This window comes from Geotrypetes seraphini, chromosome 3 (assembly GCF_902459505.1).
Source record: "Geotrypetes seraphini chromosome 3, aGeoSer1.1, whole genome shotgun sequence".
In the NCBI taxonomy this organism is placed as follows: domain Eukaryota; kingdom Metazoa; phylum Chordata; class Amphibia; order Gymnophiona; family Dermophiidae; genus Geotrypetes; species Geotrypetes seraphini.
The window spans coordinates 175,842,559-175,859,279 of record NC_047086.1 but is presented as its reverse complement, the minus strand read 5'-3'; the positions used below and the strand labels follow the sequence as shown (position 1 = coordinate 175,859,279).

Sequence of the window (16,721 nt, the reverse complement as noted above, 5' to 3'; positions counted from 1 at the left end):
AACAAAAGAAGTCATCCTGCCGTTGTATCGGGCAATGGTGCGCCCGCACCTGGAGTACTGTGTTCAGTATTGGTCACCGCACCTAAAGAAGGATATGGCAATACTTGAGAGGGTCCAGAGGAGAGCGACACGAATGATTAAGGGCATGGAAAACCTTTCATACACTGAAAGATTGGAGAAGCTGGAGCTCTTCTCCCTGGAAAAGCGGAGACTCAGAGGAGACATGATAGAGACCTACAAGATCATGAAGGGCATAGAGAAAGTGGAGAGAGACAGATTCTTCAAACTTTCAAAACATAAAAGAACAAGAGGGCATTTGGAAAAATTAGAAGGGGATAGATTCAAAACAAATGCTAGGAAGTTTTTCTTTACTCAGCGGGTGGTGGACACCTGGAATGCGCTTCCAAAGGATGTAATAGGGCAGAGTACGGTACTGGGGTTTAAGAAAGGATTGGACAATTTCCTGTTGGAAAAGGGGATAGAGGGGTATAGATAGAGGATTATTACGCAGGTTCTGGACCTGTTGGGCCGCCGCATGAGCGGACTGCTGGGCACGATGGACCTCAGGTCTGACCTGGCAGAGGCATTGCTTATGTGCTTATGTACTACTTTCCAAGTGAAATATTTCAGATAAGCCGTAGACATTGATTCAAATGAAGGCCCATCAATTGAGCAAGAACCACATTGAGAATCCAAACCACCAGAGGTGGTTTGAGAGAAGGTTTGACATTGAAAAGTCCTTTCATAAATTTGGAAACCACCAGATGAGCAGAGAGGGGTTTCCCTTCAATAGGCTGATGGAAAGCAGCAACTGCACTGAGATGGACTCAGATAGATGTAGACTTGAGGCCAGAGATGGGTAAGTGCAAAAGATAATCCAGAACAGAAGATAAAGAGGAATGCTGAGGCTCCTTATAATGAGAGATGCACCACGTAGAAAATCTAGTCCATTTTTGGTGGTAGCATTGTCTAGTGGTAGGCTTTCTGGAAGCCTCTAAAATCTCTCTTACAGGTTGAGAAAACTGAAGAGGAGTTATGTTGAGAGGTACCAAGCTGTCAGGTGCAGAGACTGCAGGTTGGGAAGAAAGTAGAGATCCTTGACTTTGTGTAAGCAGAGACGGAAAAACTGGTAAGAGGGTTTGGCTCTGCTGCTGAGTTGAAGTAGAAGGGAGTACCAAGGTTGTCTTAGCAATCGAGGAGCTATCAGAATCATGGTGGCATGATCGTTCTTCAACTTGACAAGAACTTTGGGAATGGAGGGCATGCATACAGGAAGAGATTTGTCCATTCCAGTAGAAAAGCATCTGCCTCGAGGCGATGAGGAGAATATATCCTGGAGCAGAACTGAGGCAGTTTGTGGATGTGGGGAGATGCAAAGAGATCTATCTGAGGAGTCTCCCACTGAGAAAAAATGTGATGAAGAGGCGAGGATTTGAGTGTCCATTCGTAAGGTTGCACAAGATGACTCAATTTGTCCGCCAGTTTTTCGCCCTTTGGATGTAAACAGCTTTCAGGAAGGTGTTGTAGAGATTTCCTAGTCCCAAACCTTCAGAGCTTCTTAACAAAGGGAGGGAGATCCCATTTCTCCCTGTTTGTTGACATAGTACATGGCGACTTGGTTGTCCATCCTGATTAGGACAACCTGGTCGTGAAGAAGATGTTGAAAAGCTTTGAGAGCTTTGAAGATCGCTCCGAGTTCCAACAGATTGATATGATACTGACGATCCGTGCTGGACTAGTGGCCTTGAGTACGGAGACCATCAAGATGAGCCCCCCCTACGTAGGTCGAGGAATCTGTCATGAGGACCTTCTGATGAGGTGGCGTCTGAAACAGTAACCCTCTGGAGAGATTGGAAGAGAGCATCCACCAGCGGAGAGACTATCTCAATGAAGGAGTGACTGTAATGTGTCATGACAGTGGATCGCAAGCCTGCATCCACTGAGATGCCAGGGTCCACGGAGGAATTCTGAGGTGAAGCCTGGTAAAAGGAGTCACATGTACTGTGGAGGCCATGTGACCTAGTAGTACCATCATGTGTCTTGCTGAGAGTGAAGAGCGGGAAGACACTTTGTGACAGAGCTGAAGAAGAGCATCCAGACGTTGTTGAGGAAAGAATGCTCTGAGTTAGATAGTATCCAGAACAGCTCCAATAAACTGTAGATTCTGAGAAGGCTGAAGTTGTGATTTAGGAAAGTTGATTTTGAATACCAAGCTTTATAGGACCCACATAGTCCGTTAGGTCGCTACAATAACCCCCTGATGTTGAATTTTGATGAGCCGGTAGTCTAGGTAGGGAAACACCTGAAGACCATGGTTCCTTAGAGCTGCTGCTACCACTACGAGGCACTTGGTGAACACTCTGGGAGATGATGCCAGGCCAAAGGGTAGCACTCTGTATTGAAAATGCAGATTCCCCACTCGAAATCCGAGGTACTGACGGAGGCCGGATGAATGGTGATGCGAGTGTAAGCCTCCTTGAGATCTAGAGAACATAACCAATCACTCTGATCTAGAAGGGGATAAAGGAACACCAGGGACAGCATACAAAATTTTTCTTTGACTAAAAATTTGTTGAGAGCCCTGAGATCCAGAATGGGTCGTAGATCGTCCGTCTTCTTCGGAACTAGAAAGTAACGGGAGTAAAACCTCCTACTCTGCTGTTCCAAAGGAACTTCCTCGATGACAAGGAGATGAAGCAGAGCTTGAGCTTCGTGAAGAAGAAGGGTGGTCTGGGATGGATTGAAAGGATACTCTCTTGGAGGAAGCTCTGGTAGAATATGAGAGAAATGAAGAGATTGACAACACCCAGAGGTCAGATGTAATGGTCTTCCATTGATGGTAAAAATGATGGAGATGACCTCCTATGAGGGGAAGGGAGGACAGAGGCAGAACGATGGAGGTTATGCTCTGTGTGAGACAGTCAAAAAGGCTGAGCAGCCTTAGGTGCAGCAGAAGACTGAGGTTTCTGTTGCTTCTGTTCCTGTTGTTTCTTGGCGGGTGCTCGAGAATAACGAGCCACCCTTGGAGGATAACGCCTCTGGAAAGATGGAAGTGGTTGAGAAGGTTTTGCAGGAGCTGGCTTTGGCTTTGGTCTAACAATTGAAGCAAAAGATTTTTCATGCTCAGATAACTTCTTGGTGGCAGCCTCTATGGATTCAACAAAGAGGTCATTGCCCTCACAAGAAATATTAGCCAGACGATCCTGAAGATTATCAATGGTGTGAAGCAAGGCCAGGCAGCACATCGCTACTGAGAAAGCAGTGATCCTGGAAGAAAGTTCAAAAGCATCATAAGATGACTGGAGAAGATGTAGTCAGAATTACGCCAAGGTAGAACCAAAATCCAGAAACTCCACATGTCTATGTTCATCCCAAGTTCTTCAGAAAACTTGGAAGATGGTCAATCAAAAACTTCAAATAAGTCGTAAAGATGAAATTGTAATTGAGGACTCTAGAGGCCATCATGGAATTCTGATAAAGGCGACAGCCAAACTTGTCCATGGTCTTACCCTCTCTTCCAGGAGGTACTGTGGCACAGGCTCTGGAAGGATGGGTTCTCTTTAATGAAGATTCAATAAGAAGGGATTGGTGAGATAACTCAATTCTCAAATCCCTTGCAATGTAGCGTTCTATACCTCGATTCCAATTTACCTGGAACAGCAGGTATAACATAAGGAATCTCTAGATTTTGTTTGAAAGTTTGAGACAAGTCTATTAAGAGTTAGTTTGAGTGATTCCGCAGGAGGCCGAGGCAGATACATTTCCTCTAAATACTCCTTAGAATATTTAGTCCAATTTAATTTCCAGGTCGTCAGCAATTTGACGAAGAAAGGAGGAAAAAGATAATTGATCTGCCAAAGAGGCTGGCCTCGAGAAGGAATCGATGACCTCGAGGCGCCTCGAATGGAGAAGGAAGGCGAAGAATATACAGAGTAAACCCAAAGAATATACAGACTTGGAGGAGGTATTGGAATCAACCGAGTCCTTGGGGTCTGGAAGTGGAGACCTCAATTGAGGGGTTGGAGGCCTCGAAGAGCTGGAAGGTCTGGAATGAGGCTTGGATGAGGAAGGCTTTTGTGCGGAAGAAGACCTGCGCCTTGATGAGGGCCTCGATCTATGACGAGAGTGCTGCCTGGAAGTACCGTATTTTCACGCATATACCGCGCACCCGTGTAAAATGCGCACACGGGTATAGCGTGCGGGAAACCGAAATTTATGTGAACAAATTAATATATAGCGCGTACACGTGTATACCACGCATGCTGCTCCTTGAATTAAAACCTCCTTCTGCCGTCCCGACTCTCCTCTCGCAGCTCTGCCCCGAATCGCGGCCCTGCTCCTGCCTTGACGTCCCGACTCTCCTCTCGCCGCCCTGCCCTCTGCCCCAACTCTGCCTGTCCCCCCTTAAAGGTCTGCCTGTCCCCCTTGAAGTCCTGTCCCCCCTTAAAGGTCTGCCTGTCCCCACCCTGAAAGCCTGATGCCCCATCCCGAAGGACCGCTGGCCCCCCCACCCTGAAGGACCGCTCGCAACCCCACCCTGAGGGACCGCTCGCACCCCCACCCTGAGGGACCGCTTGCACCCCCCGCGACGTCCAATTCATCCCCCAGCCCCCCCCCCGCACGGAGAAGCAGCCTACCATTGGTTCCCGATGCCAGTGAGTCCTCCTGCTTCCTTTGCCGGCGGTCCCACCCCTTCTCTGAGCCCTGTGCTGCTTCCTCTGCCGCGGTCCCGCCCTTTCTCTGACATCAGAGAAAGGGCGGGACCGCAGCAGAGGAAGCAGCGCAGGGCTCAGAGAAGGGGCGGGACTAACGGCAGAGGAAGCAGCAGGGCTCACTGGCATCGGGAACCAACGGTAGGCTGCTTCTCCGTGCGGGGGGGGGGGCTGGGGGATGAATCGGACGTCGGGGGGGTGCAAGCGGTCCTTCAGGGTGGGGCATCAGGCATCAGGTCCTTCAGGGCTGGGAGATGAATTGGATGTCGGGGGGAACTATGTAAAAAAAAAAAATTGTACAACGCGCTCACGCATATAACGCGCATGGTTATGCTCGGTTTGTAAAATCGTGTACGGGCAGTGCCATTGGCGAATGAATAGGGCTAGAAGCTGTAGATCGAAACCACATAAGACTCAGTGGTTTGGATCGAGGAATCTCGAAGCACTCCCAAAGACTCGGCTCCTTGCATGGAGTGTGAGGATTCTTGTCAAGACACTCGCAAAGACTCGACTCCTTGCATAGAGTGTGTAGACTCAGCTCGAGGCACAGGCAGAGGGACTTGACCTCGCGGGAGACTGCTCATTGCCCAGTCTGGATTGCAGGAAACAGAGTCGATCCCCTTTAAGTCACTATTTGGTAAGAAATTTACAAACTAGTGTCCCAAAATGGTGAAACATTCATCAAAAACAACAAATAGGAGCACTATAAACTTAAACCACTTTATAAACTGCCTAAAGGAGCTCAGAACCATGAGATGGTGTAATGAACACGACCAGGGTAAAACCCTGATTAGTGTTTCAAATGTCTATCATTGCTCCCTTTTGGAGTTGTTTATAAAGTTGTTTCATATTGTGTAAAAAAAATGTAAATAGAAGTGCAAAAGTGTTTCACTAATTCACAACAGCTTTCTAATATTTTAAACTTTGAACTTAGTCTTCTTGAAAAAACTCAAGATAAGTAAAAGTTATCTTTCTGAAGCAAAATCTTATCTTGCTAAAGCCAGGTCTGACGTATTTTGCCAAGGCGACTTCCTCAGAAAACCCACTTCAACAAGATGACAATCAAAAAGAGAACTGCATTCTTCAAAGCTCTCCTGACTTCTCTAATATCCGGTTCTATCGTTCCGTTTAGGGGGGATTCTGACTGAACGCCTCTAAGTCAGAAACCCTCCCTGAGTTCCTTTAGGCAGTTTATAAAGTAGTTTTAAGTTTATAGTGCTCCTATTTGTTGTTTTTGAGGAAACAGGGTCGAGGCAGGAATGTATTTGGTCAGTAACTGAACAAATTTCTGCTCTAACATGGTCTGGAGAGCAGAGCCTGCAATTGTGGATCCGAGTCTGAAACTGGACCACTTGCTGAGGCTATAGGCTCTAAGGTGGCAGTAAAAACATGCTCTGACCTGGACTGATGCTTGGAGAGCTTGAGGACCACCGCATGAACCTTCTGCTTAGGTATCTGACCTGAGGGAAGCTCAGGGGAAGATAAAGCAGGTGTATTCGAGGCTAAAGACGATACAAATGAGGAAGGTCTGATGAGACTCAAGGTCAGAATCGTGGAAGCAGGAGGACACTGGCTGAAGTCTGGACCAAGTCAGGACCCAAGGTTGAAGGTGTAGCTGAAGAGTCCATCCTGAAGAGCTTTTCCACTTGAACCCGGCGACATTTAAGGGCTCGAGGTTGAAGAGTAGCACAGCACGGGCACAACTTGGGACTACGATCAGGTCCGAGACACTTAAGACACCAGCGGTGTGGGTCCGTGAGGGAAATCACATGCTGCCACTGGCTACACTTCTTGAAGCCCATTACTGGCCGGGACATAGAAGGGAAGATAGCCGCTGCGAAGACGAAGCCCGCAGGCGAGCAACCTGCCCCGCCAGTCGACGAAGAAAAAAATAAGTCTCTTTTTTTTAACAGAAAATAAAGAAATTAACACAGCGATTCGTGAAATAACTAACACAAACCACAGTGAAGAGAAGGCATGAAGCAACGAAGTTTCACGAAGAGCATCAAAGACAGACTTCTCGGCTCCGCGGAAAACTGAGAACTGAGGAGACTCGCCCTGTGCCAGGCGGGAAGACACTAGCGCATGTGCGGTGCGAAGACTTGAAACGTCTACGTTTCTCCAAGCAAGTCTGCTTGCGAGGCTGTCTGCATCCAGGCTCCGTGGATGACGTCACCCATATGTGAGAATAGGCTGCCTGTTTGTCCTGGGATAATACCGATGTAGGTTTAAAAACACTTAGATAAGCCATCCCATGTTACTAGCCGCGGCTTATCTAAGAGTTTTAAAACCTACATCGGCCTATACATCCTCCTCCCCCCCTTAAATACCTCCCTCGTCAGTAAATACCTCCTGGACGGCTGACGGCTGCCTCCTGCAATGTCGCAGCCAGCAGTGCGGGGCAGGAGTGATCTTTTCAGCATCCAGCCTGGCCCCACGCTGCTTTCTCAATGCCTGCTGTCAGTTCTCGTGATACTCGCAAGTCACTTTCGCTACTGTTCCTACACCACACGTAGGAGCTCACTTTGGTTTGCTAAGCCGTTCACCACACCATTATTTTCTTTTGTCATCCATAAGGTTTCCTGTATATGGTATATTTTTGGACCCCTGAGGAAGGAGTGTTTCTTCGAAACACGGACCATGTCGGGTCTGGTCCGTGTTTCGAACACTTGTGGCTACAAACTGTCTTTTGATTATATTTATGACTTTATATACGTTTGTTCATTAAAGACTTGGCATCTTGTACACCATTCTTTTGTTTCTCAATTCGACATATCACTGCAGTTTTGTTGGATTTTTTTGCTTGTTTGCCTTTAGACAGGCTGTCCCATATAAGGGAGCCGCACCTACTGCATCAGATTGTAAAATCCATGTATAGGCAGCGGTCTATACATGGGTAAATATGGTACTAGTTTCTACTTTTCACCTCTAGATTTACAATTATACTGTAGCTCCACAGTGCAAAACTTGTCCTTAATAAAATGCACAAAATTTTGATTCTGGAAGTTGGCCTGTAAAATATCTAAAACAAAATAATGCCAACACAAAAAAACAAAACAAAACTGAATTTAACTACAATTTAAACCCATGACTGCTAGTAAGCTGCGTTATATGAGTAGGGTTACCAGACATCCAGATTTTCCCAGATACATCCTCCTTTTAGAGGGCATGTCCGGATGGCTTTTCAAATCCCAGCACTTTATTCGGGTTTTGGAAAGCTTCCAGCTAAGAGCGACTTCAGGACAGCATCTGCGATGCGGATGCATCGTGGTGACATCACGCACATGCATGTGATGTTATCGAGTCACACCAGCGTATGCGCAGATGGCCTCCCAACAAGTGAACAGTTTGAGGGAGTGGGGCTGTGGGCAGAATGGGGCATGACTTGGGCAGAACTGGGGGGCCTGGGGGCAGGGCCATGGGTCTGGATTTTAGTTCTGGAAAATCTGGTAATCCTAGATGAGCAATGTACAAAATATAATTAAAATACTAAAACATATACAGACATCCTAATTTCATGTTAAAAGCCTATCGAAATAACAAGTTTCCTTTAAACTTGAGGTTTGCTGTTAAGAACAAAATCTTCAAGAGCCTCAAAAATTTTACAAATCAAAAATAAATCAGGCAAAGACGAAATTTTACTCAGGCAAAATCTTGAAAGCCAAAAACTCCTCAGCACTCTATGCTATACTAAACTCAGTAACATCTTCAAACAAGTGACAAATTCAAACTACCAATTCCTTGCCCACTGCCCAGATACTTGCAGACTACTTTATTGATAAAGTTAACAAGATCAGAAAAACTTTTACAGCAAGTCATCATGCAATAACTGATCATGAACAAATTGTCTTAGATTCATTTTACTCAAAATGTTCACAATTTAATATACCAAATCTTAAGGAGATTAAGTCCATCTTTAAGTCTATTAATATTAAGGGTTCTAAAGCAGACTTAATTCCTCCTTTTATCTTTAAACCCTACTTTGAGATTTTTGGTCCTTTCATCCTTACGTTAGTTAATGAAAGCCTACGTCAAAGCATCATGCCAAAGGCCTGGAAGGAATCAATCATCCGACCTATTAAAGACCAAAAAATTAGTCTAATTACAGACCAATAGCAAATATTCCTTTCCTAGCAAAGTTGATAGAGAAGGTAGTCTTTAATCAAATTTCAGAATTTATTGAAAAAACCAATGTTTTACATCCGAATCAAAACGGTTTTAGACATCACCATTGTACAGAACACTCATTGATCGGTATGTCCACCTCTATACAATACTTTCTAGATCATCATCAATCGGTTCTACTAATTTCTATTGATCTTTCTGAAGCCTTTGATACAATCGATCACCAGCTTTTGTTAGACAGACTTCAATCTATTGGAATTACAGACCAAGTTTTTTCCTGGTTTGTATCATATTTTACAGATCTTACCTCTACTGTTTCCTTTAACGATTCGATCTCTAAAAGTTAATTGACTACGTATGGTGTTCCTCAAGGGTCTATCCTTTCCCCACTTTTATTTAATATTTTTCTTGCCCCATTGATGACTTTGTGCCAATCTGTTAGTTTTCACGTATTTGCCTATGCTGATGATATTCAGCTTTTACATCTTTTATACTAATAACCCTTTGGACATCATAGCAATTAACAAGAAGCTCGACCAAGTTCACCAATGGCTGGATACTAATAGATTAGCGCTTAACATTAATAAAACAAATGTGATGCTTTTTCCATGGAAAGATAGTTCTAAACTCATTTCTCCTATTTCCATAAAAAATGTCCCCCTACAATCAGTTAACAACATTAAAATTTTAGGGGTTATTTTCAATTATAAACTAACTTTCCATGATCACATTAGCAGTATTATTAAAGCAACCTTTTACAGGCTTCGTCAAATCCACTCACTTTCACAATTTCTTTGCTCAAAATCTCTTAACATTCTCATTCACTCCTTGGTGATTTCCAAAATTGATTATTGCAATGCCCTTTTTAAGGGAATTGCTCAGAATGAAATCAAACGTCTACAAATTATCCAAAATGCTTCTATTAAACTCATATCAAAAGCCAGGAAATTTGATCATGTAACTCCCCTTCTTAGGAAGGCGCATTGGCTTCCCGTATCTCACCGGATAACATAAGTTATGCCTGCTTACTTTCAAATCCCTACTTTATAAAACCCCAGCATTTATTTATAAATTATTAATCCCTTATACTTCCAATAGAACATTGAGATCTAATGAACAGCATTTATTGACGATTCCTTTTCTTAAGGTTATTAATACGAGACGGCAATTTATTTTTTCTGTTACAGCCCCTCAAATTTAGAATTCTCTTCCTATTTATTTGAGGGAAGAGTGCAATCTGCAGAAATTTAAGAGTAATTTAAAAACTTTTCTTTTTAAAGATGCCTTTGATAACTAATTAGCCAGTTTTCTGGCTAATTCTATTTCTGTTGTATAATATTATGGAAATTTTCTGTTTCCCCTGCCTTATGTATTTTCCTTGATTGTTCTGCTTTCTTTTAAATATTTTGTAGTTCACTTCCCTTTCCTTCCTTGTGTTTATGGGTTTGTTAAGTCTGTTAATAGTCCTGTAGGACTTAATTATTGTTAAGTATTGTATTGTTCCCTAAATATTGTAATTTTATTATTATGTTCATCGCTTAGAAATATGATTAAGCGATCAATCAAAAACCTTATTAAACTTGAAACTTGAAAAATTCCCACGTCCTGAACCCCAAGCCACTCAGGTCATCCTGATCCTTTCTAAAAAGCATCTGTCTCTGGAAAGGAAGCCTGCCAAGGGTGACATTAGAAGCCAAATATCCTGCCCACGAGCATCCATCAGACAGAGACAGAATAGGTAGACATCATGCTCATGACTCTCATGTCATACAGAGTTTTCTGCTGTATAATTCACCCCGGAAAGGATCAGTTGAGGGTCATCATCTTCCTCCAAGGCTGGGACCCAAGTCAGGCTTATGTGGCAAGCTCGTGCCACAGAGGAACTGCTGCTGCCACCTTAATTCCTAAGACTTCAAATTGTCTCGAGGACCACGTCTACCTTGTGGTCCTGTGTATCCTTCAACATCACACCTCCTTCACTGGGCAAAGATAATTTGGTAAACTGCACTACCAACAAATCCACTTTCGGCTGAACAAACAGCTGTTGGAAAAGAGCCATAGGATAAAGCTTTGACATAGTCTTAGCCTCTCACAGGAACCCCTCTGGCATCTCCCAGTGGTCAGTGACTAGATTTCTGCTGTCAGGATGTGAGGGAATGTGGTCTGTGTAACTGAGCTACTCATAACAGATCACTGAGAGGTGCAGGTTGGCAGAACTTCCAGCTTCAATTCCCAAAGTGAATTAGAAATTATGCCCAGGAACGTGGATACCTTGAACAGCTGCCACCCCATGGGGTCTTCCTCCTTTGTCCAGGGCTATTACCTTTTCTTGACCACTGGTCTCATACAGAGAACCAGACTACCAGGGAAACTGCACCCTGGGATAAAAGGAGCATGGAATCCCATTCGAGGTCAGACTGAACCTCCTGGTCCAACTCTGGGTCATGGTACATGCTGAGGACTGTTCTCTGGCACTGCACCACAATCGTGCCTAATAAAGATGCGGAGCACCCCTGGCAGTTTAAATATGCATTCCACATCAGGCTCACAAAATCCAGGGTGAAGTTTTGCATTGGGGGTCTTGAGGATACCAGCAGGGACTCCCCGAAGGTCCTCTTGGGCTCCATGACTCACTTTTTCAGACCCTTTCCCACCATTCCAATTTTCCCCATAGGCAATAATAGTCTTATTCACTGTGCCTTGTGGTGCCTGCCTGCACAGAAGTGCAGCTAGAACAAATGGAGAACTCTGCCTCACAGGTTCGCTCTACAAACTTGGCTTCAGGCTGCCAGTTGGTCCGATGCTAGACTAAGCCTTAAACCCTGAAAAATCTCACGCCACAATGGGGGGAGGACCATGCAGTTGGTCCACTATTAAGCTCAGCCAAGCTGGGATGGAGCCAACAGCCTGCACTCATCTCCTGATAAATCAAGGATGTGAGCAGCTACTTAGGGGACAGCCCCCGAGCCCTAAAAATATTAGAGCAGACTGGCTAGATAGGCATCTCCAATGGCTGATCCTACTAGCACTGCGCAAGTCTATGTCTTCTCCCAGGCAGAGGTCCCAACAAGTAAGAATCTCTGGCACCGAGCTTCAAATGTAAAACAATAGATAAAGAAACAAATATAATAAAAGCGCACGCTAGCCGAAAAATTACCACCTGCTTAAAAGGAAGCGGTAGGGGCTAGCGCACGCTAAAACCGCTAGCGCACCTTTGTAAAAGGAGCCCCATGAGACACTAATATCTGTCGTTTTCAATAATTTTTAAATGTCACCCCCTTCTCACCCCTACAGTATTTTACCCCCGTCCCACCTCACAGTATTTCCCCCCAGACAGTGATATGTATACCAAGTTTGGTTGAAATCTGTCCATGCGTTTCAAAGTTATGCTGGAACACACAGATACAGATACATCCGATTTATGGAGGGAGGCCAGTGAGAACAGCCGAGCACAATAAAATAAAGGGAGTAAGGTATAATACGACATAGAAAAAAAAGCAAAAGAAACGTTAAAAAGAACTATTTCAAACTAGAATGTCACAAGAGAAAATGGAGGCGCTTTAAAGAAAGCTGTCCTTTTACTACTGCCTGTTAATAGAAATTATTTTTCCTTTAAAGCAAAAAAAAAAAAAAGGAATACTGTATTTAGTTGATGCAATTTGTATAATTGTTATAACTGTATTTTCTAGGTAGCATAGGTTGTAAATCGCCTTATTGAAGTAAGAAGGTATATAAACACACACCAAAAAACCTCTAAACACTGTAAAAAGTAGAAAAACAAATAAAAGATAAGCATTCCGAGGAACGCTACTGTATTATGGGATTTCTTTTGTGGGCGTTGCAGCTAGTTCCCCCTCCTTGTTGTCACGTACTTAGTGCATGTTGCTGAAAATGTCCCCGAGCTAGCAGCTTTATTATACAGCAGAAGCTCGGGGGGGAGGGGCGTGCCGCAACCAGCCTCGTCGTTAGCTATCAGCACTCCGTCCCGCTACATTAGGGAGCTCGAGAGAGAGAGAAAGCTAGGCCAGGATACACTGCTCCCGACGCGACCGTACGCAGCCTCACTACTCGAATCACTGCAATGACTCCCGGCATGAGTTACGCCGAACACGGCGCAGTAACCCCCACCAAGGTTGGACCGCGGTAGTCGAGACTCACCTCCTCCACCGTCTGAAACTCGTCCATCTTCTTTGCCCAATTTCACACACACTGCGCCTGCGCACAAGCGCCGCGTCCCTAGCGAACAATGCTCCAGGCAACAGGGGCCCGCTGCGTGCTGGTGCGGAAGAGCGCAAGTGTAAGGGTGAGGGAGGGAGTTTAAGGTGTTGGATGTGATTACGAAGCAACGACCGCTGGGACGGGATAAGAGAAATTACGGGAAACAAGTTCTCTATTGTTGTAGAGGGGAAAATGGAGCCTTGAATGTAAAGCAGATGGATATTATGGGGTGTGCTGCCGATCCTCGGGCCTTCCATCGCACGTGGTTTCGACGGGTAGTTGACGGTTGCCTTGGTGACAGACGTCTCACCGCAGTCCCGGGAAGCAAAAAGGGCTTAAGCGCGAGTACTGTCCTCCTTCCCGAAACGCACGTGACGTTCCGCCTTTCATTGCCCAAAATGAAGAAAACGGGGACCGAGTAATACAGTTTATAAGACATAAACAAGAGGGAGCATTTTGAGAGGGAAATTGTAGCACATTCCTCCATCCCCACTCTACCCATCAGTCTCGCCCAATGTCTCCTGGCTCTACTCCCTTCTCTACCTCAACTCCCACCTCCGTTCTATCAGTGATAACGGATGAATGAAAGCTACAAACAGTGGCGTACCTTGGAAATGTGGCACCCGGGGCCCATAATTTTTTGACCCCCCTCCCCCATCTATATGAAAAATATGATTTTTAGTAACAATCCACATATCGCACAACAAGAGTGTACCTAGGAAAAGGCAGCATCTTAAACACTGCAGTGAGCACTAGAACACCAACACATATATGTAAAACTAAACAAGCCAGATCCCGCACAGTCAATTGATCCTGTAGTCAATGCCAACTGAAAACTATGTTCTTTTCATACACACAGAACAGAGATACACCCTTGCCCAATATGGAATAATCACAAACTAAAAATAGAAATATGTAGACAAAAGTTAAACTGAACCGCCAAGAAACCAGACCCTGGATACAATGCAACACCACAAAAACAGTAACACATGCCCTCTAATATAGTGCAAAATATAAAGACAGTAGATATAAATTTGAAAAAACTGATACATAACAATCACCACTTTACAAATTAACAAATAATGAGAAATAAAAAAATACCATTTTATTGGACTAATCCCCCGTAAGCTCGGTCCCCATCCCCGCAAACCACCTGATTCCATCCACACAAGCCTTGAATTGTTTATATTAAAGTATAAAAAGAAACAATATTATGTACAATTGTCAATTTATAAATCAGCGTCTTCCCCCACTCTCTCTTCCCCATTTCCCTTCAGCGTCCTCAGCCCACTCTCTCTCCACTTTCCTTCAGTGCATGCACATAAAAACAAGCAAGTAATTTTATATCATTTTCATTCTATTCATTCATAGAAATTAAAGTCTAAATAATGCCAGTCACATAACAAAACATGATTTTACAAAAATAATTCCCTGCACAGTCAAGCCTGCAAGGATTACTAGATGTCTTTCAGCAGCTCCCCTCCCTCCCTCCCCCTTACCTTTGTGGCCAAGTCAAAATGATCTACCAACAATAAAATTTTAAAAACACAAAGCACGCTGTACGCAGAGAAAATGTTAATTATCATTTATATTCCGTGGGTTTTCAAAGAGGTCAAGGCAGATGACTTTATGCAATGTCACCTCAGTAACAACTATACAAAAATAGGCAAATATACCCCTCCCTTTTTACTAAACCGCAATAGCGTTTTTTATGCCCCACGCTGCTCTCGACGCTCATAGGCTCTCTGTGCTAAAAAATCCTATTGCGGTTTAGTAAAAGGGGGCCATAGTGCAAAATATAGACAGCATATATAAATTCTCAAAACGGACACATTTTGATCACTAAATTGAAAATAAAATTATTTTTCCTACCTTTGGTAATTTCATCAGTCTCTGGTTGCACTTTATTCTTCTGACTGTGCATTTAATATTTCTTCCCTTCTTTCAGCCTCCTATATGCTTCCTCTCCTCCAGACCTCATTCTCTCCCCAAACTTTTTCTTTGTTTCACCCTGCCCCCTTTCTTTCTTTCTGGCTCCCTGTCCTTCCCTTTCTTTCTTTCTCCCTGCCCTCCCCTCCCCCATGCCACCACAATTGGGAAAATGCTGCCACTGCCGCCATCGTGAACAAGCTGGCACCGAGTTCGCCCTGCTTCTCTTCCCCAGCAATTGGCGGCAAGAGTTGGTCGGCCCCATAGGGAAAAGCAAGGAGAACTCGGCGCCGGCCTGTTCCCGATGGAGGCGGTGGCACTCAAATGGCTAAAGAGCCGCAGTTTGCCAGCCAAGGGGGTGCACAGAAGAGAGCTGAACGGGGATGATGGGGGACCCGCAGGGTTATATATAACTCGAGCCGCGAGGCTCTTCTGCTCCTACCTGCCCTGCTGCGCACACATAGCCGACCGGAAGTCTTCCCCGATGTCAAAGCTGACGTCAGAGGCAGGGCTTAAGCAAAGCCTGCCCTCCGACATCAGCGGTGACATCGGAAAAGACTTCCGGTCAGCTATGTGTGCGCGGCAGGGCAGGTAGGAGCAGAAGACGAGCCTCGCGGCTCGAGTTATATTTAACCCTGCGGGTCCCCCATCATCCCCGTTCAGCTCTCTCCTGTGCACCCCCTTGGGGCGTGCACCCGGGGTGGACCGCCCCCCCCCCTAGGTACGCCACTGGCTACAAATAACCATTTTCCCTATTTTTCTGTCATCTCATTTTGCAACTCTGCATTTTTAAAACTTAGCCTCCCTATGAATCACTTTTCTAATCTTGGTGTGCTACTACTTGGAAATTAGAACAAACTGGTACTGTGGTGATTCTTAACTACAGAACTGCACAGGAGGGGGTCCAAGATGACTGCCGCCTGATCTAAATGAGCGTCACACAGCAGAAAGCTCCCGTTGATTATTCCTTTAAACTTAATGTTTGAATTGGAGATGCCGAAACGGAGAGGAAAGAGCACAGCTGGAGCCTCGCGGAGCTCTGGAATCCCGGTATTAGGCAATATAGAGGACCTTCTGTGGCGAATGCAGGTTGCCTCATCACAGTCGGGGGAGTTCCCTGCTTGAATCGCACCGGGAGAGTGGGATGGAGGCGAATTCTAAGGGGATAGACACCACCTTGAGCCCCGACGTAAGAGCACCGCCCCCAAAAGAACAGAGTACCAGTTCCCCGCGGACGAAGGGGCACCCGGAAGTGGAAGCCCAAGCCAGTCTGGAGGCCATCTTTTAAGCTTCAAGTGTTCAGCATCACTAAGCCTAGTTTCCTGTAAATAAGTAATGGATGTGGAATGCCACCTAAGAGCCCTCAAAATTTTAGTCCTTTTAACAGGAGAGGTGATACCACCAACATTCCAGGAAATTATACGATCAGGCATTGAAAAAGAAGGTCAAAATTATCCAAAGATCAGGCATGTGGGAAAGAAAAAGTGGGAACGTCCAACCCTCACCCCCACCCAAAAAATAGAAAGAACCCCTGAAAAGGACAGCTGGATGTACAGAAGCAAACAAATAGACATAAAGACACCACAATATCAGCAAAAACCTTAGTCTAAGGCCTAGTCCAGGCACTCCTCTCATAACATAACATATCGCAAAGAACCCCTGCCCCACAACAATTCCCTCCCCCACCACTGCTCAACTCCCCCATTCCCAACTCCCCCCAAAGTCTACACCCACAAA

The 16,721-nt window shown here is 45.0% G+C and overlaps 1 protein-coding gene across 1 annotated transcript in view; it reads right to left on the bottom strand.

Annotated features, from left to right (window-relative positions):
• LOC117358168 (dynein light chain Tctex-type 1) overlaps positions 1 to 13,263 on the bottom strand; it is a 41,706-nt gene extending 28,443 nt beyond the window's left edge. The window contains exon 1 of the mRNA XM_033939765.1: positions 12,996 to 13,263. Within this exon, the coding sequence (XP_033795656.1) occupies positions 12,996 to 13,022 (27 nt within the window). The 5' untranslated portion in view covers positions 13,023 to 13,263. The remainder of the gene's footprint in view (positions 1 to 12,995) is intronic.
• Positions 13,264 to 16,721: the final 3,458 nt, after the last annotated feature.